Source organism: Hippichthys cyanospilos, chromosome 2 (genome assembly GCF_059441005.1).
Source record: "Hippichthys cyanospilos isolate Australia breed blue-spotted pipefish chromosome 2, RoL_Hcya_1.0, whole genome shotgun sequence".
Lineage (NCBI taxonomy): Eukaryota > Metazoa > Chordata > Actinopteri > Syngnathiformes > Syngnathidae > Hippichthys > Hippichthys cyanospilos.
In genome coordinates this window covers 34,662,712-34,683,051 of record NC_142370.1, presented here as the reverse complement: position 1 = coordinate 34,683,051, position 20,340 = coordinate 34,662,712, and the positions used below count along the sequence as shown (strand labels likewise).

Sequence of the window (20,340 nt, the reverse complement as noted above, 5' to 3'; positions counted from 1 at the left end):
ACAATTTGAAAAAAACTAATTACAAAAAACGTAAAAAAAAAAAAATGTTTGGATTGATTAAATGAGTCCCCACATTCATTCCCGACTACTTAATTATAAATTAAAAAATAAATATTAGGGTAAGGAGAGTGAAAGTAGCTGTCTTTGAATGACGTTAATCCAAATCTAGAATAATGCTTTTCATGCGTATACGTATACATCGGGGTAACGCACACGCAGTATTCACAAAACACACAAATAAGTGTTAGACATCCGCGACGGTGTTGCCAAGAAGGTGAAAGTTCACCATGTTTCCCTCCAATGTGGACATGTTATGATCTAGCAAGTCCCAGTCAGTCCCAGCTGTTTGGATCTCGGTCACATCCCGAGTCCTTCCTGGGTGTCCCCGCTCTCCCTTTTGGGCTTAACCTCTGGGGGGGCCGGATCGGGACCTCCTCCAACACATCATCTATCACAGAACCCAACAAGCCTCAGCTGGACTCTTCCAAAGGACAGTCCTGCTCCTGGGGGATTGTGGAATGTTTTTTGTTTTTTTTCCCCTCTCCTCCCCTTGCTGGCTTCCCAGATTCTTCATGAAACTTGACGTGTGTTTGGAGAGTCTTGCGTGAGTTGTGTCACATTTGACCGTTTCGGAAGGGTTAGCGCAGAGGCGCTCTCGGGTTCCGATGAGAGAGTGGAGCGACTTGGACATGAACTTCTCGGCGGGAGGTTTTCTCTCCTCCTTAGATTCTTACTGTTCCTCGGAGCAGCTTCAGTTCTACGGTAAGTCCTCGTTTTTATCGTAATCGTTAAAAGAAAAAAAATCTGTTTTTATTGGGCCAGATACAAGAGGAACTCACATGCCTGCTCTTCTTTTTTTTGAATGCCAAATTGCTTATTTGATGGCCAATGTGACCTTAACTTGTGGCCTTATGGAAATGAAACATGTCAGGTTTGCGCTGCAGGTTGCTTCTAAAAAAACAGCGGGAAGAGACTTTAAGCAAAATTGTCTTGTAAAAAATATTCTTTGCAACATTTACTCCATTAGTGTTCATTTTGATGAAGAATGTTTTGGTAGAATCAGAATTATTAAAAAAAAAAAAAAAACACCCTCTTTTAAGCCGTAAGGCCAACAATTTAGGCAGCATTGGCACCTACTAATGGGAAAACGAAGCCTCACGAAACACTCGATGGCTCACTTGGTTTAAGATGCGACATGATTGTAATCCAATTCCGTTGCGCTAGCCTTTCTCTTTGAACCAAAAACACCATCGAGAGGAGTAACAATAAATCCATACATCTCAAGTGGTTCACGAGGCTTCGTTTTCTCATCATCGCCCAATGCTAGGATACACTTGGATTTGCATCGCTCAAATCGGTTGCTTTATCTTCTCAACTCTTATTCCACCATTTAGCACATTGCAGTCATTTAGACTAATAAGTAGAACATATTGTAAAGAAAATGTCTCGTTTGTTTGGATTCAGATGTTTCGATTGCGTCATCTTTTGCAAGCAGATGGACATAACCAAATCCTGGACCGGCAATGCCTATCCAGAAGGGCATTTGTTATTTTTACAGCCACTATCACTCGTAAAATGGAGCAGTTTGAATCACATGCGCCGCCGGCTATAAATGAGCTTCTTGCGTAGTTCAGGTGTACGTTACGTTATTTGATTAGTTGTGTTTGTTTAGGAAGGTCCAACGGGCTTGCTGGCTCCCTGCCCGCCCTCACGGGTGGGGAAGGGGGGGGTCGTGGGGGCAGATTGTTGTTGACTCCTAAACGAGTGGGATGGAAGGGATGCTTAGGGGTGTTTAGAGAGTTCTCTAATGGTTTATAAACACTTTGATCACGTGATATGCCCCCCCCCCCCCCCCCCACATACACATGAACGAGCATGGTCCGATAAAGAGGAGAAACATCTGGGAAGAAACAGTGTGACGGAAGGAGGTGCTAATGAGACTACTGTAGATGTAAAACCTTGTGATTTGACACCGATCCCTGACATAAAAACGTCATCCATCCACTCATCTTTCATTCATCCATCCATGCCCATCCACCATCCAGTCATTAACCATATCCATCCATGCTTCCATTATCTAGTCCGTCCATCCATCCATCCATCCAAATGTTTTCTCACTGGATGCAACGCTTCCGACATCTTTTGCGTGAACGTCGGGCAGAGAGTTAGACCAAATGACAAATGCAGACACAGAAATGTGCCTGACGTCACTGGGACCTCCTCAGCTGCATCCGGTTTATGAAACCTTCACAGGCTCTCAATATTCTTATGAAGTGCATTTAAATAAATGCTCTGGATGCTTCACATACGGCAGCCACTGTACGTCACATACCAGACTACTGCACTCTCGTGATGGGAAAACGAAGCCTCATGAAGCACTCTTGATATTTTTCTTACCCTCTAGACGTAATTCTTGGTTTAAAGATAAACACCAGTGAAACGTACAGTATTACATCTCCACTACACCTTTAAAGCAAGAGCGCCACCTAAGGAGATAAAAAAAAAGTATCGCGAGTGCTTCATGAGGCTTCGTTTTCATATCACTACTGCGCTCTTTTTCAAACATTTGATTTAACTGTAGATACTTGTTCTTTCTGAATCAGACATGTTGGCCGACCCTCTATGCTACCCACTGCCGGACCCTGAGCTCCAGCCGCTCCCTTACAGCCCACAGCAGTACAACTCAGCCGACCTGTCCTTCACAGTCTACGGCTCCCCCTCGTCCTCCACGTCCTCGTCCTCCTCTCAACCCTGCCACGCGCTCTATCATTTTACTCCTGACTTCCCCGAGGGTCCCTACGATCCCGTCTCCACCGAGCCCCACTACGAAGGCTCCCCCCAGGGACTCGGCTTAGCGGGACTTCCTCCGGTACGGAGACAACGCGTGGGGTCCGTCGGGAGGATTCGAGGTCACGACGAACTATGTGTGGTGTGCGGGGACAAAGCGTCGGGGTATCACTACAACGCACTCACTTGCGAGGGTTGTAAAGGTGACTGCTCAAGCATTTTGCCGCCATTGCTCCCAAGCGCTGATGGGAAAATGAAGCCTCGTGAAGCACTCGTGGTATGCTAAATGGTGCTTTTGGTTTAAAAATAAATCTATGGCAATGGAAATGTATTACATTTCCACTTCAAGCCAAGGGTGCCACCGAGAGGAGCTAAAAAGTATCGCGGGTGCTTCACGAGGCTTCATTTTCCCATCACTAGTATGAAGTGATGAGTGGATCCTCGTTCTCATCTGATTGTGGCAGGTTTCTTCCGGCGTAGCGTGACCAAAAAAGCTGTGTATCACTGCAAGAGAGGCGGCGCCTGTGAGATGGACATGTACATGCGGAGGAAATGTCAAGACTGCCGACTCAGGAAGTGTCGCGCTGTGGGAATGCTGGCTGAGTGTGAGTCCAGACCGCGCGCCGTTATTATTTCCTTGATGCCAGCCATACAAGACGTAGGTAAAAAAGACACAGAAACCTCATTTCTGTAACTATAGTTTTGAGAAGAACGCGTTCAAACGTTTGATACGTTTGTCAGTTCAAATGTCCTAGCAACCAGGAGCTTCAGAAAAAGACAACGTTCAAGGACTTTCAAGGACAAATTTCCAGGTCTTCAAAGACATCACTGCGTCACTAAGCCCTCAAAATCGAAGGCAGTTTGACCTCAACAGATGAAATTAGGCAAAAAACGGTTCTTTGGCCTCAACTTCAAAACAAGTTTATCTTTACCCCAAGAGCACCATCGCGAGGCTTCATGTTCTCATCACACATGACTTAAAAGAGGAAGTCAAGTCAAACTGTTAAAAAAGAAAGATTAGCGTTGACCAGATATTTGCAGAGTATCACGTAGTGCACATTGGCAAATGCTGCAACAACCTGAGTGTCTTGATGACAAGATGTTGATCTCAAAATTCGCCACAGGCCTTCTGACAGATGTTCAGTGTCAGTCCAAACGCCTGAGGAAAGGAGGAAGAGGAAGAAGACAGGAAGAAGAGGAGAGTGCGGCCAGCAAGCGAGTCAGCTCCACTGGCGCATTTCGTGGACAGGTACGTGGATGCTTCATTTTGCCAAGCAACAGCCCCATCAAAAAATATCACAAGTACTGTAGTTCATTAATTATTCTAAGCACTGGTGATGGGAAAATGAAGCTTCCTTTTCAACTTTCTGAAAGGTGGTTACATGCACCCTAAGCCGAGAACAGAGGCACATCGTGGACAAGATGGCGGAGGCTCATCGACTGTGTCAAGTAGAGTACAGTGACCGCTGCAGGGTGACAACGTGGCGTTCCATCCAACGGCGCTATTTTATTTGGGTATGCGGTTCTCACCTCGCATCTTTGTTCAGACCTTTGATAGGCCGTGTGCAGAGGAAGGGGAGGGGCTATTGGAGGTTACGTCTCCTCATCTGCAACGAGTGCTACACTTTGCCCGCACCGTGCCTGGTAAGATAATTGACCAAGTTGCAGAATATTGGCAAATATTGCCAATCTTTGCTGAATGTTTGAGAATGATGGCAGTCGGTCAAAGCTAGCTAGCAAAGATAGCAATCAAGCTAGTGATAGATCAATAGATCGATATAGATTATAATTAGTAATGAATAACAACCAACTTTGATCATTATACGCAGTTGAGACAAAGTGATGTCAAGACCGCAAAATTCCTGTTTTGTTCAAAAGTGATCAGTAGGAACGGCAACTTGTGTCAGGCTGTCAGAATCAGCGGGCGCCATCATTTACGATTATTAAACAGCCGTTGAAAAGTAATTTGACTGCTTTATGTGGCACATGAGAGCTGCTAGCTAGCAACTAATTTTTACTAGCGATAACAAGCTACGACTTTCCCCAGGTTTTGATCTGTTGGACTTGTCAGACCAGTGCTGCCTCTTGTCAGCGTCTTCACTGGATCTCATGTTCCTGTTGTCCGCCCAGAACTTTGCCAGTGACCCGACTGCTAAGCCTAACGCAGGTGAGAAGTTACACAAAACAACAGGATTTTTCCACTTCGCATCACACAAAAAACATTTACAATGTCGTATTTCGATGAGTGATGGTGCTTAGTAATGAAGGGAAATGAAGTCCACTTTTTTGTAGTCGTGGGAAAACGAAGCCTCATGAAGCACTTGTAGTTTTTTTTGACCGCTCTGGATGGTGTTTTTGGTTTAAAGATGAGGGCTAGTGCAATGAAAATTTACGAGCCTTCCACTGTGCGACAGTGCCACCTAGAGGAGCTAAAAAGTAGCACCAAGTGCTTTATGATGCTTCATTTTCCCATAACTACTTTTTAGCTTCTCTAGGGGGCACTCTTGCTTTAAAGATTCAGTGAAGATGTAAACAGTTTCCGCAGTGTGAGTCTTCATCTTTAAAGCAAGAGCACCATCTAGATTAGGAAAAAAAATATCCCAAGTGGTTTATGAGGCTACATTTTCCAATCACTAGTGCTAAGAAAATTGCATAGAGTTATTTGGAAGTTAGCTTCTCCTTTAAGATTTGAATTTTCATATGTATAAGTGCAGTGTTGATTTTCAACTTTTACAATAGCGATTAACGATATTTTTTTGTAATCGCACACGCCTCACATTCAATCGTCTCTTTTTCAGCACTGAAGCTTTTCAGCACATCAACACAAAACGGTCTGAGATTTGTCGACTTAAAAGACAGATTGCAAAGTCAGTACCGGTCGCTATTTACGATATTCATAGCAGCAAACCAAAGAAAGTGTCAAACGTGTGTGTGTGTGTGTGTTGTCAGGGCACAGCGAGGATCTCCTGATCCCCGTGCTAAACTTCTTCCACAGCATGGTGGCGCTGCAGGTGACCGAGGATGAATACACCCTGCTCGGAGCCACGGCTCTGCTCTGCTCAGGTTGCGATGATCTGAATACAGTCATTGACTGCCATTTTTCCTAAACTGGGGATTAGTAGTTATCCAGTGCGGTGGAATCGCACCTAAAGTCACACGTTTGAGGAGCTGCTAAACACATCACTGGGATTGAATGAGTTCAAGAAATAGCTAAATGCTATGACAACATGCATATGACGTTTGTAGTTATTTTCTGTATCGTGTTTTTCACCTCAGGTAGGAGGGAGTTGACTAATTCCAAAGAGTACAGTCCAACGGAATTGGGATGGGCCCCAAGTCACATGTTTAAGGAGCTACTTGTGTGTCCGTCTTGCAGACAGCGTGTCCTTATTGGCTGCCAGCTACGTGGAAAAACTGCAGGAGCTGATCCTGGACCTGATGTCTCGCTTGGGAGGCGGGCCGCGGAGGTTCGGTCGTCTTCTGGGCCGGTTGACGGAGCTTCGGACCCTCCGTCACAACTACCTCCTCTTGAACCGACCGAGCCACGGACCTTGAATCCGCCGCGATGTCTCGTTTGCGTCTTGACCGCCGCTCAAATCACTTGCGTTGGCTTGCGCTGGTCTTCAAGTCCATTCCGGAACTTTTACAGACTTCTTTTAGAGCACTGCTATTTAAAGTGGGGTCTGTGGGTCACATTTGGTCAACTACCATTTTTAATCTGTACCACAGGGCACTTACATCATCCCTGCATTTATTTAGGCTTTTTTTTCCCCCCACCCAAAAAGGTTGGTTGTTCCATTGTATTTATTTGAGTCATTCAATGTTTCATTGACATTTGCAAAATCTGACCTTTAAAACCATGCATAAATACCATAATTGTTTTACTATTACACACACTGTACATTTACAGTATGTCGTCAAAATGTATTCATTGGTTAATTTGCTCAAATTATAAGAATGCAATTAAAATCTAGTATTTTATCACTCAGAGTTGAAATCAACTATTCTCTTCTTTATTAAATATTGATGTGACAAAAAAGGGGAAAACAGGAATCATTCTATTTTGAGATTTGTCACCTCAATTCTTTATTTTCCTCCGGCCATTAAACTCAGCGTTGACACAGCATTTTCCATTGAACAAGATAAGCCAGTTAGATATTCCAAAAGGTTTTAATAGCGCATTCCTTTCCCTGAATGAGGAATGACGGATTCAAACAAAGTATTTGGTGGCTAGAGAAAAGTTACACAAGCTTATGAAGGTAGAGGCTTTCAACATCCCATAATACTAATGAAGACTAGGGCAGGGCAGGGAAATATGTCTCTTGTTGCAAGTAACGCTCCTAATGTGCAAATCGCTCGCCCCAAGTTGAAACCCCTTACGACACAATTTTTATTTTTTTTTGACAAATCTATACTTATTGGTCAGTACACACTGTGGGCGGTGCTTGTAGAAATGATTGACAATTCCAAATGTGTTGAAAACGGTTGTCTCTCTCGGACGATACTATGTTGAATGTGCAAGTTGGAACTCGAGAAGTCATGAGAAAATGAAGCCTCGTGAAGCACTTGCGATACTTTTTAGCTCCTCTAGGGGCACTATTACGTTTCGGCTGCACTAGCCTTTATCTATAAATCAAGGGCACCATCTAGAGGAGTGCAAAATATTACAAGTGCTTCACGAGGCTTCATTTTGCCATCACCGTCGAGCAGGGAGGATTTTGGAGGTATGGGGATTCCGTCTGCTAAAATGTTTTTTTCTTCAAACGTGGCAATTTGCTTTTAAATATAATTCTTCCTTATACGAATATAATTTTCTTTCTATAGTCATGTCTTCCATAAATAAATTATTTCTCTTGTATCAAAACAGAGAATTTGTATTTATGAACAATGGCTCATTCATTGTGTTCACTGACACACACACACACACACACATATGCACGCAAACACACACTCACAATGCAGCAAGTCAGGAATGAATATTCCGCAAAACGGAGCCTCACGTTGCCCCTTGAAGCATGATTGACGAGAGCAACACAAAGTGACTAAGACTTCATCTTAAAAACATAACGCACACTAAAGTGTCCCTCGGCTCTGTACAAGTGTCATTCGTAAAAGATTAAAGTGTAAAAAGCTATTTGATAAAAGACGGCAGCGATCCCATTGGTAGGTCCTCCGCACTCGGTATAAATATTGTTCAAAGTTGACGGCGGCGCGCTAACGGGACACGAGCGGACAAATGAGGCTAAGGTGGGCGGGGCTTACAGGAAGTTGGAGGCGACGAAGCCCTGGCTACGGCTCACTCGGCTCTGGTGGATCATGGCGCGATCGTACGCCACCTGCACCGACTTGCGCAGGGTGGCCTTGCGGCCCTCCATGATGCGCAGTTTGTCCGCCGTGTCGTCCACTCCCAGGGGGGTGACTTTGTCTCGGGTCAGCCACTGCCTGCGGGTTCAACCACAGATGGCTGACAACAATCTGCTGCTCCCCAAGTATTTCCAGAGCCCAGAAAGAATTTGTCCCGCGTCCCCACTTCTGGGAGACGATCGCGCAACGCTTTACCGGTCAAAATCAAGTCAGGAGGCTAATTGCGTGACGCTTAAAACAAACAAACAAAAAAAGAAATACAACCTTTATGCCATATTTTCCACGCTATAAGGCGCACATTCAGTGAATGGCCTATTTTAAATCTGTTTTCATATATAGGACGCAACGTATTACAAGGCGCATAGAACAGAAGCTACAGTAGTGGCTGCAGTTGCGGTATGTATCCGCTAGATGGAGCTGCGCCAAAGGAAATGGCAACAAAACAATTAGATAAGGAGGTCAAACTTTTCAATCAGAAATCAAGAAAAAAGTTGATTGGGGAAAGTATATCTGAAGAATGGGGAAAAAATACCCGGATTGCATTCAAAACTGTTTAAATCAATGCCAAGACGAATTTAAAGAGTTAAAAAAATATATATTAAACTTTCTTTTTTTAATCAAATTGCAACCACAAACATAAAATATATCGTCTTGCTGATTTAAAAACACTTTCTGGATTTGATAAAGCCACGGGCAATATTACACTTTTCCTGTAAATGTATATCATCTCCAAACATCGATGATCCGCCTCCTCTACTAATAATAATCTGTATGGGTCCTGAAAACCCCATATTGGTGGAACTCTAATGTATAACGACGCCATAAGAAAGTCAAAGAAGCAGGAAGCGCAAAAAGAAACGTTGGCCAAAGAACAGCTGTCGTCCTGGCAACGTATGTGATGCGACTCCCTGAGAACAAGGATTTACCACTACAAGGCGCGATAATTCTCTACCGAGGATTCTCTACCTCTGTCTACAATGCAATGCTCAGGTAAAAACGTGTTTACTGTTGTTAAGACGCAATCTATTCATGTCTATTTAAAAGAATAGCCAGCTCCATGCCGCTCTTCAAAAAAAGTCTTTATCGGGCGAATGAGACAAGCGTGCTGATGGGAGATTGATAACTGCCCCGGAAGTGGCGCTGTGGTATTTTCCCGACCTGTTTCCTTGTTTTTTTTTGTGTCTGGGAAATGGTTGGGTGGATTTACACGAGACGCCTGCGATGATAAAGCTTTTTGCAACGACAGCAAAAGGTGGAGTCAAACCACACAGTCCCCTTCGTGAGTTAGCGCGATCGCGGAGCTGGCCGGCTAGCTAGCAAAAGGCTGCTCATCTGGTTTGAAGCACTTGGCCTGGCCCGGACTCAAAAATTGAGTTTTAGCTTTAGCATTTTTCATGTTGCCACTTTTAAGTCAGATTTTTGTTTGTTTTTTTTGAGTTGGGGTGGATGACCTCAGGGAAAAGGCTTTGTTTTTTCTATGTGACGTGTAATTGCAATAAGGATAGGCACTTTTTTTTTTAAGGCACTTTGATGCACTTGTTTTTTTCAGTTTTAGACTATCCTGTAACATGTATAAATTCTGTAAAAAAGTTGTTATTAAAGTTAAATCGGATAGTTTTAGGTATACTTATAGACTTTTTATAAATAATAATTGGATTAATAGTGAATGGGGCGATTGATTCTTTTTACGGGGGGGGGGGGGGGGGGGGGGGGGGGCTTGCACAATATAATTGAGAAGCGCTGAATTCGTGTAACGACATTGCTATAACTTATTTATGCAGATACTCATATTTTTACTAATGCACCAAGACGCTTCTTCTTGGAACGTCTTTTTGAGAGTACTGCATGAAATCCTCAAGTGAATCGGGACCAATACCGAACTGATAATATCTGATGAGGATCTCACCATGTTCGCTTGTTGTCGAAGAAGAGCACCAAGTAGAGCCTCTGGCCGCTCTCCTCCTGTCTTTGCTCCCCCAGTCGGAGGACGTCTTTGGGCGGGACTGGGATGGGCACGCCATTGAGCAGCAGGCCCTCTTTTGGCATCTCCGGGTTGATGATCTGGAACACGCTTCACAGTCAGCCGCACCGACGAGGCTAACGAAGACCCGACCGGTTGGCTTGTCGTACCAGGGCGGGATAGGAGGGGTATCCTCGACATTTGGCCCAAACCAGGTCTAGAGGCTCCAGCTCGATGTCATCCTCAGACGTCTGGCTGCTATTGCCTGCGATTAACAACGCGCATATACTTCCTTTGCGGACATGGGCAAAAAAATAAAGACGTCGAGGTAAGAAATCGAGACGCACCCGTGTAATCGCCGTCTCCATTGACGATCTCCAGGAAGGGAACTTTGGAAAGAGCCGGTTTCCCCAGACTTCGTTTGGGAGGCGAGGTGCTATTAAAAAAAAAAAAAAAAAGGCATATTAGTTGAATGATTATGTTCAGTCATGTATGGCACGCCACGATTTTACATTTCTCTGTGGAGGACCGGACAGGGGCTGTATTCAGAATCGGACCCGCCGTCTTTGTGCTTGTCAAAGCCATTGCTCAGTCCTGAGAGCAAAACAGAACCGTGTTAATAGAGTTGAAAGCAATCGGCTACGCAACTCGCTCACTTCCTCCCGTGTGCGCTGTGTATTATAATGCTACACATGGTGACTCGAGCGTCAAGTGATTTCATCAATTAGCTGTCCAGATGATTCCTTTAGAAAATGTGTTGTATTTGTTTAAAGCAGTGTTTCTCAATTCTTTCAAAGTCCCCGCCCCCCAAGGAGAAAGAAAACATTTTGCAACCCCCTACTCACTGTTGTGAGTATGAGATCATTATTAATGAAAATTGTCTAAATATTTTCTCAAATTGGATACTTTTTAACATTTAACAAAGGAAAAAAGCCATTTAAATCCACTTTTCAGAAAATGTTTTTCAGGGTTTTACATCCTAATTTGAATCTGACTACAAAATCTTTAAAAGCATCAAAGTGCATATATAAAAGTCAATCCTCATGAAAACCAGAAACTTTTTTGAGCAAATGAAAAACGAGCCGTCTGAGAAAAACTGAACATAATTTGCGTCAGCATTTTTTCCAAGTGTATTGGCCATGAAACATACCTTGCAGGATTTTTGCCAGCGTGTCATATATTACGAAGAAGAAGAAAGAGCTACTTACCACATTTGAGGCTTTGATTCAGTATTTTGTCCAGTTCTCCATCAGAGCTCACGTCTCGACCCGGGGTCCACGGGTCATTTAGGCGAGGGGGTTCTATGGCTTTGTGAGGGGTTTTTGTGGGCGTGGACGAAGGCGTGGCGGAGGGGGTGCTGGGTCCCGAGGTGCCGGTACCGTCGTCCTTCCCATTCGGCAAAGCGTTGTCCCTCAACATCTTGCCGCCGTTTTTCGCCTTTTTGAACAAGACGGAGGTCCGTCGTCCAACGCCCCCGGCGTGCAGCCGCGCGGGGGCGCCCGGGTCGCGGTGGCCAACCGGGTCGCGGTGGCCAACCGGGTCGCTGTGGCCGTTGGCCACCGCCTGCCCTTCGCCGTCCAAACTCGACGGCGGCGGCGACGTCTCCCGGGCTTGGGTGCAAGCGCCGCGTTGGGCGTGGCTGTCGGCGGGGAGCTTTCGGCGTTTTCGGGGCCAGCCGCAGAGCGGGGGCTCCTTGGTGATGGGCCGCAACGTGGGAGGCTCCAGGGGCGCGTCCTCCAGTCGCGGGGGAGGGGCCGGCCCGGTGGGTTCCAGTGTTGGGGGAGAGGTAGATTTGAGATCTTCTGGAAGAGGGGAAGAAAGGTGAACATCACTTTCACTCTGCATATACTTCCATGAAATGGCCGTTGAGTATGTAAGTGTGATGCGGTGGTGTTGTCGTCGTCACACTGGGGAATGATGGTCTCGTCTGTGATTCAAAATTCGACCTAACTGTCTAAGCGCAGCACAAAGGGACTTCAGTGGAACCTTCAAAGTCAAACGCAACTAGCTCCCGGATGACGTTCATATTTAGAATCTATTTTTTTCCACATTGGAAATGATGTATGCATAGAAATAACTTCTTCCTGGGTGAAACCGTCATCATGATCGCTATATTTAATGTTCCAAGCCACAATTTTACATCCTTATGAAGGTAAATAATTTTCCAGCTTTTTGTTGGGGGAATAATTCTCCGACGCAGACCACATTTCAATAATAATAATGTCGACAGAAATGATGTGTAAGTCGGAAACAGCTCCGCTAAATGCCATTTCAAACCAGACGCAATAATCCCAGTAAAGGTTTGGCGTCAGAATATGCAATATAAATAGGGCTGAGCAATTTTTTCTAAAAATTAAGATATTTCCTGGACGATTACGATTTGAATAAATTTGGAAGAAGAAATAAACCTCCGAAATATTCATTTGAAAGTTTCATATGAGGACTATATGATTTTTCATGGACAAATGAGCTTTAAAAACACACTTTTCTACTTTATGTTGACTCAAAATAACATCACCTGTGCCCAAGGCTCGGGTGACAACCAATCCTGGCTCCCCTGTTGGTCATGTGACATTCAAAAGCTGAAACGTGATTGACTGGTCGTTACTTGAGCGTTCAGCGCGTGTGATGTCATTTTCAGTCGACAGGATGTGAAAAAAAACAACTTTTTTTAAAGTATTAATCGTACTGTATGGATGAGTAATCCAATTAACTCACTCAATCCCAAATACCTAATTTTACGTTTTTAAGAGATGTTCAAACTGGGGTTATTTTGACCCCCAAATTTTCAATTGTTAGACTAAAGCAATGTCCAAAATGGCTGGTACTAAAACAATTAAATGTGGACCAACCGCTACTGCTAAAATGTGATAACCGGACTATCTCTTCTTAAATACCACCGTCAAGGATTTAGTACCTATGGTATGGGTCTTCTAAAGCCCCCATCCAGTATTCCATTTCGCAATTTAGCTCATTTTCAATTCTACGATTTCTAAAAAGACGAATCAATTGAATTAATTTGATTTATTTCGAAGCCCTAAATATAATACCAATAAATCCTTTACAGAGCGTGTTAGCCAAAGTTAAAAAAAAGATATCCAAATTCCTAATGGCACAACATGACGGGCGCTTGACTCGACAGGTTCCACCGTATTCAGGGGGACGTAACATCATACACACTCACAATATCGAGACGAGTGAAGAGACTCAACATCGCTCTCACAACTGCACAGCGGCACCGCGGTAACGGGCGCCAGCGACCCAGTGAGTTTCCTCCCGCCCGCCTCCTGGACGGCGTGAGCCGGCCCAGAAGCACAAGTGGGATGATATGGCATGAGTGTGCGGTATGCGGCCAATGGAGGTTGGTGAGTCCATGAGGGTGATGTGTTGGGTGCGCTTTGAGAGAGGAGTTGTGAGGCAGCCATGGCTAACGAAACTCCGTGGGCCCTTACTTACTAGACTGGAGACAGTGGGGTTGGTTGGGGTTGGTGCGTGGGGGAGACCCTGGCTCAATTACCTGAGGACAATGTGCCGTTAGCTCATGTTCACAACTGGCCTCATTGAAACAAAAGCGGCTTTCAAGAGTGGGAGAAAACAAACAAACAAAAAAAAAAAACGCGTAACGTAAGCTCTTCGACACGCCGGCTTTGGACGACTGACCTTTGTCTGACGCGGAAAAGCCGTTTTCTGCCTTGATGTCATCAGATTTGTCATCTTCCTCCTCCTCATCCTCCTCGCTGTCGTCTTTTAGACGGCCGTTGCGAAGGCCGCGGCGGTGCGGACCCTGCCGGAACCGAAGGTGGTTGATCTCGCGGCGGAGCAGGCGCATGCGTCGCGTGCGGGCGCCGCTGCATCGCGTGGAGCTGACAAAGTCCAGCTTGTCCAGAAGCTCCTTCAGCTGCTCCTCCACACTCATGTGGAGCCGGTTGGCTGGGTTCAGCACACTGTCCACTGGGCATACACGGAAGCCAGTCGGCAACTCTCAAAACCGCACGTTCTTGGAGATAAACGCGCGTCCGGATCGTAAACCTAAATTTAGATCACGTCGGCATAGGGCTGGACCATAAATCGAATGAATTTTAAATACGTTTTTGTTTTTACAATCAAAGTTTTGAAAAATAGCTAAACTATAAAATTAGGGTTTTGAAAAAGAAAATGCTGGATGGGTGATTTGCAAGTGCCCTAAAAATGTAAAACGATGTCTTTGGGATTGAACGAGTCCAAATTATTTTTCACGTGCAGTTAATACATGTGAAAATATTTTTTTTTTCTTGCCGTCGACTGAAAATGACGTGCTGAGGCTAAGGTAGCAAGAAATCAATCGCAGTTCAATTTATGAACGTCACAAGACTAACTGACAAGCTGCGATTGGTCATTATTTGAGCCTTGAGGGCAGATTTTATTTATTTTTTGACAGACAATCGAAAAATGTGTTTTAAAGGTACTAGTTAAACATGAAAAACAATTGATCAAACTATAAAAGACAATTAACTTTTAACTGCTATAAATGACTAATTCAAGAGTCATGCACAAGCTATGAACGTTAAACCTAATAATGTATGCTCAAAACTTTTTTTTTTTTTTAAATCAAAGCTTTAAAGAAATGTTTGTTGCGTTAATTTCTTCCATTAAAATCAACTGCGGTCATAATCGTTCAGGATGATTAAAGAAAATCATGATTTGAAATTTTGGCCATACAGCCCGGCCCCTCGTCAGCATGTCACTCAGGTCATAAGCGTGCATAACTAAATTCAACCAGTTAAAGAATCAAGTGTTGATTTGCTTTTTCCTTTGTCTTCTCAAGAACGGAAAACAAATAACACCACGCAACAAAAATACTGAAATGATTGTTGATATTGATTCACTGCAATATTCCTCTCCACAATTCAATAATGTTCTTGGTTATTGTATTTGTGACACATGTACAATTTCAGAATTTTGGAATAATAAACCATCATACCATCCTCCCACGTGCAGCTGTAAAATTCGGGTTTCCGCGGCGACTCGGGCAGATGCATGCCGGTCTCCGGCTCCAGGCCCGTGTTGGCGGCTTGCCGGTGGGCGTGACGCAAGATGGCTCCCCCGAGGTCGCGAAGACGCAGCGCGGCGCGGTGGAAGACCGTGTCCTTACTGTTGTACAGTAGGCAGTTGGACAGCATCAGGCCGAAGTCGGCCTCCAGGTCAGCCACGCAGCGGTACAGGTGATTTTCTAGCTTGCTGCGCATCGTTGAAAAGTCCATTGGATGACTTATGAACTCCATGTAGTCTGGTACCTGGGCGAAAACACGTCAAAAGGTTGATGACCACCTCTCCACCAATTAATTCGACGGGCCCCTAACTTTCTCCTTCATCTTATTTCTTATTCCCGACAAGACGTCCGGAATCTTTTATGCTAGATTGCGGGGAAGATGTTTTCAGTATGTCTGACCTCCTCGATGTCGACCGGTTGTGCAAAGATCTCAGCTGTGTCCTTCTCCTGCAGTTGGTCGATAGTTGAGCGGAGCAACAACAACATGGGCGTCAACTCGAGCTCCAGAGCTGCCTGATGGACTTTGATCTGCAATCGTCAAATTGGCGCGCAAGATTTTGTACATGGGGAAGGAAACACTTCGAGGTAAGAGCATTTGATAGCTTTGCTCAACGTTACCTGTTCTCGTTTGAGTTTCTCCCTTTTCCGAATGAGCTCCACCAGCAGCCGGGCCTTTTCAAGGTCATGCCGGAGCTTCTGCCAATATCTCAGAGCTTCTCTGGCTGCAGATACTTGTTCGTCAACCACTTCAGGCTACAAAGTAAAAACATGTATACCTCAATGGATAAACTTCACTACCCAAAAGTATCCCATCAGTTTTATGTTGCTCCAAAATGAAAGCCCAGGTTCCAGCCCAACCTGTTCAGTATTCCGTTGAGATTGGACATTAGAGTGCAAACGACGGACCAGCGGGACGCCGTTTCTGGACTGACGCTTCAGTAACCAGTAGCTATGCAGTCTCTGCATGAATTGGCTCTTCCTTTGAAAGAAAATACCTTTGCACATAGCATTCAACCTGGACAAAAGTAAGAGATGACAGTTGCAATTTGAACAATTTCATTTTCACGGGTGAAACGTAACTCTTCCGTCGTAAAAGTATTTTTCATCGACATGTCCTTAATAAATAATGAACATTACAAAAGAACATAGTAGTAGTAACATAGAGGATAGTCACCAGCCAAAGGGTTGGGCAATATGATTATTTTTCAAATACAAGTAATACATTTAAAAACACATTTTCCCCTTGCCGTCGACTGTAAATGACATCACGGGCTCTGGGCCCGGAGAACAACCAATCATGGCTCATCTGTTGGTTTTTGGATGTTCACAAGCTGAAACATGATTCATTGGTTTTTGTGTAAGCCTTCAGAAAATGTGAGATCCTTTTCGATGGAGCGCGAGAGAAATTTGTATTTTTAAATGTAATTATTGTACAAGAAAAATAACTTTCCAGATGACAGTGTTTTAAGAGTATTGATTGGACGTGAGAAATAATTTAAACACATTCAATCCCAAATGTGTCATTTTTTAAGAGTCCAGACGTTCAACACTCGCGTCCGAAAATGACCGGTACTGAAAGGGTTATTTATATAGATAAAATAGTTGCTTTTGACTGCTAAAAATGGCTAAATAAGTGGACTATCCCCTAAAATGCCACTCTGAAGTCAGTAGTACCTATTGTAAACATGTCTTGAAAAGCACCCACGCAGCATCCTGCATCTTTTGCAAAATCTTGATTTCATGATTTAGCTACTTTTCAAACCTTCACATTTTTAAACTGAGGACTTCATTAGATTCATTTGAGTTATTGCCTAAGCACTGATGTATACAGCATATAAAACGTAGGTTACGTGTACACCACCGCCTAAATTCGACTAAAGTATACCTGCTTGTGGGTATTTCAGGCACGATCACTTGTGGCGAAACATTGTTCAGTGTGGCGGAGCCCGCGTCCCTCTTGCCTTTCTTTTTGTCCACCTTGTCGTCACTCTCGGGCTTTCTGCCTTTTTTGGGCGTGGCGGGCCCCTCCGTGTAGGCGCTGCGGCCACGACTGGCCCTCCCCCTGCTGCCCACCACGCGTCCTTCACTCTCCTCATCGGAGATGCCGTCCTGGGCGGCGGGGGAATGAGTCTCACAGAAGGCCGTCTTCTTGACGGAGAAGGTGGTCCCGTTGACGTTGGTCTCTCGTACCGGGTCGATTTTCATAAAGAGGCCCGCGCGCTGCGCGCAAGTGACGTGAAAGGCGGTGTAGCAGTTGGCTTTGTGGCACTGGATGGATGCCCCGCGACCTTTCTGCTTACACAGGTAGCAGGTAAGTTTCCAGCGCGCGGGGGGAATGTTGTTGACGCCTTCCACCGGTTCCAAAAAAACCGTATTGGCAAAACAGACTTCGGGGATCCAGATAGCGCAGACCACGTGCGCCCAGCGCCCGTCGCTGGTTTGCTTAAAGGCGCCGCCTCTGTTGGGGCACAGCACACAGTCAACGGGTTTCTGAGGGGACTGAAGGCAGCAGCGGCACAGCCACTGACCCTCGGGGATGTAGGGGACGCCGTAGCATTCCTGGTGCACGGCCAGGTTGCAGGCGTCACAGAAGAGGATGACGTTGCTGTTGAGGCACTCGTCGTCCAGGCACACGCAGCAGAAGGCGTCGTCGTCGTCGACGGCGGCGTGCGAGGGCACCCGAACGCGCGCCTCCCGGTAAGCCTCGTCTTCCAGGCGGTCCACCAGAAGCTCGAAAGTGTCCGCCGATAACGCGGCGCAGCCCTCCGCCGCGCGACCGGCGTTGACCATCTCCAACCAGGCGGCGTCTTCCTCGTCCATGTCGTACTCGGCGGGGGCTTCCTGCTCTTCGGACGAACGTTCCATGTAACGGTAGTATGCCGCGGGCAGAGGCGGCGCCTCCAGCTGGGCGAAAGCGTCGACGAGGCGAAACGAAGGCTCGGGGAGGGCCACGAGATGGTTGTGCGTCGCGTGCAACTTTTCAGGCATTTGCGGCGGAGGTCGGGCGCGGTGGTTTTTCGAAGGTGGCGGGGATTTGAAAGACGGGCACTTGGAGTCTCTCCGGCGGCCGCGGGGCGTGGCGGCTTTGCCGACGGTTTGCGCAGCGCTGACGGGAGGAGACGGCTGCTCGCTGTTCTCTTTGTTGCTATTGCACTCGCTGATGTCCTGCGCCATCATTTCGTCTTCGGTAATGATGGCCAAGGGCTCCAAAACGGAGATGCGGTGAAGCCGGCCATCCAGCTCCACTTCCACGACCTTTTGGGCCTGGGCATAGCTCAGCGTTTCTCTGCTCGGAGACGCTTTTAGACTGTACGGGGACGGGGATCGCTGGCGCGGACCGGCACCGCAACCTCCGACTGGCGTCCCCTTGGACTTCTTTTCATTTTTGCCACATCCTGGGCCCAACAGGCCTTTTCGGCGTGGCTTCCTCATAGGCCACGATCACACGTTCCCTCCTGTGGAATAATAAAGAAAGTGACACCAGAGGGCAAGCTAGAAACAAATGAGAACAGATATGAATTGATAACTAGTTGTGGTGCAGAAGAACCTCAAAGAATTATCATTAATACATAAAAAGCATGCATAAATCTCCCGGCAATACAGAATCTTTATCATAGTTTCTCTTATATATAGAAGCTAACACACTGAGGTGCAGGATTGTTGCTTATACTGAATGTGAGTTGACATTTTTTCAATTATACTTTGCACCACTGTACACAGCCCACCTCTGGACTCAATATAAAAGAGCCGGTATGCATAGGCTGTATGTGGCCTACATGACGCTATGCAGGAAGCCTCAATGGACTAATGAGACCGAGATGTTTGCCTTTAAACGTTTTTTTTTCTTTTTTTTTTTTTAATATGTCCCTTTTTGATTCTAGGTGCACCTTCAGTCCTGGAAAAAAAACATTGAATATGAAGGTGAATGGATGCCATACAATCTGACGATTTAGTAGGAATATATATATATATAGGTATTAGGTAATAACGAATAATTACGTTGTATAAAACTGGTTTGGATATAAAATATTAACATTGATAATATATAAACGGTATTCATTGTATACTTTATGATAAAAAATGAATATTTGTAAAGGAAATTCGAATTTTACAATATACGTTATATTTACGGTGCAATGACTTAGGAAGAGAGGCGAAACGAAGACAAACATGTAACACAAGAACTATTTGCGTTTACTGTAACTTACTACTAAACTCTTCCGCGGCATTGCCAAAACACAGATGCGGCCAACCAATCAGCTGTCAGTAAAACTTGATTGAGGCATCCTGAGCCAATCATCTCCAAGGAAGCCCCAGCCTCCAAAGAGCGCTCTGTCCTTATTTCAGGTGTACGCCGTCAGCCATATTTAGTTTTAAAACCTCAGAATAAGCACTTTATGTCTTACTTTTGTCCTTGTCATTTTGAGACATGCGCTAAAGCTTATTTGGCGTGAAAAACGCGTAATGACAGTTCGCCGGAGCGACCGTAAAACATTTTTATTTGCAGATAGCTCGGCTGCTAACTTCGAAAAAATATGCTGTACTTATCTAAGATCTTATTTTTGCGCTGACACGGAAAGAACAAAATACACCGCTGTGGTCGGGAAGGCATTTAAAGTTTTTAAAAGATTATCGATAAAATTGATTCTTACCTATTATGCCAATGGGGTGACACAAGTTAGCTCCACAGCCGGCGGTCTGAGGCGTTTCTTCAGAAATGGTTGCCACCTAGCCTGTGGTCTACTTTGCAAGCTAACTTGCGCTTAGCCAGCTAACAGTTTGTTGGTACAGCCGGTACGTGGCGTTATTTACGACCGCGTCCGTCCTTCCGTCAAATGGCGAACAAGCAGTCGGGGGCGAACGCCCGTACAACCGACGGGCAAGGGAGTTACATATCTGCCATTATCCATGTAGAGACTTATCTAATGTCGACCTAATTTTGTGGGTTAGCCTCCTCCGGCTAGCTTTGCCAGTCCAGGCTAACTCCATTTGTTCCGACAAACAACATCCGGGAAATCTTTCAAGATAAAAGTAATTTGTCAACGTAACTCAAAATCAATGCATGTATTTGTTACTTTCCCATCGTTGTTGTGTAGAAAACGGGGTATACCTTAAAATATGTCTAGTCGTTGAAGTCGTGAAGAATTCTGTCGTTTATCAGGGTAAATAGTGACACTCTAAATCGTATTTTTTAAACTCT

The 20,340-nt window shown here is 45.2% G+C and overlaps 2 protein-coding genes and 1 long non-coding RNA gene across 4 annotated transcripts; 2 read left to right on the top strand and 1 right to left on the bottom strand.

Moving 5' to 3' along the window:
* Positions 1–327: 327 nt before the first annotated feature.
* Positions 328–7,651, top strand: nr1h5 (nuclear receptor subfamily 1, group H, member 5). Of its 2 annotated transcripts, none has more exons than XM_088407531.1 (10): positions 328–762; positions 2,604–2,990; positions 3,252–3,392; positions 3,912–4,036; positions 4,162–4,236; positions 4,335–4,431; positions 4,835–4,954; positions 5,586–5,654; positions 5,737–5,850; positions 6,164–7,651. In XM_088407531.1, exons 1-10 carry the CDS (start codon positions 666–668, stop codon positions 6,340–6,342), a joined length of 1,404 nt encoding a protein of 467 aa, XP_088263657.1. In that variant the 5' UTR covers positions 328–665; the 3' UTR covers positions 6,343–7,651. The 2 variants fall into 2 exon arrangements, with proteins under 2 accessions (XP_088263657.1, XP_088263656.1); XM_088407530.1 differs by having other exon boundaries at positions 4,162–4,260.
* brpf3b (bromodomain and PHD finger containing, 3b) lies at positions 6,841–20,119 on the bottom strand. The gene is made up of 13 exons (XM_088407529.1): positions 19,793–20,119; positions 17,026–18,595; positions 15,999–16,155; positions 15,759–15,893; positions 15,540–15,668; positions 15,072–15,384; positions 13,772–14,062; positions 11,320–11,913; positions 10,624–10,705; positions 10,459–10,547; positions 10,282–10,376; positions 10,058–10,212; positions 6,841–8,229 (listed from the first exon to the last, which is right to left on the bottom strand). The coding sequence occupies exons 2-13, from the start codon at positions 18,570–18,572 to the stop codon at positions 8,046–8,048; spliced, it is 3,771 nt and encodes a 1,256-aa protein (XP_088263655.1). The 5' UTR covers positions 18,573–18,595; positions 19,793–20,119; the 3' UTR covers positions 6,841–8,045.
* LOC148428361 (uncharacterized) lies at positions 9,003–15,075 on the top strand. The gene is made up of 2 exons (XR_015864737.1): positions 9,003–9,141; positions 13,863–15,075. It is a non-coding gene; the product is annotated as an uncharacterized LOC148428361 (long non-coding RNA).
* Positions 20,120–20,340: the final 221 nt, after the last annotated feature.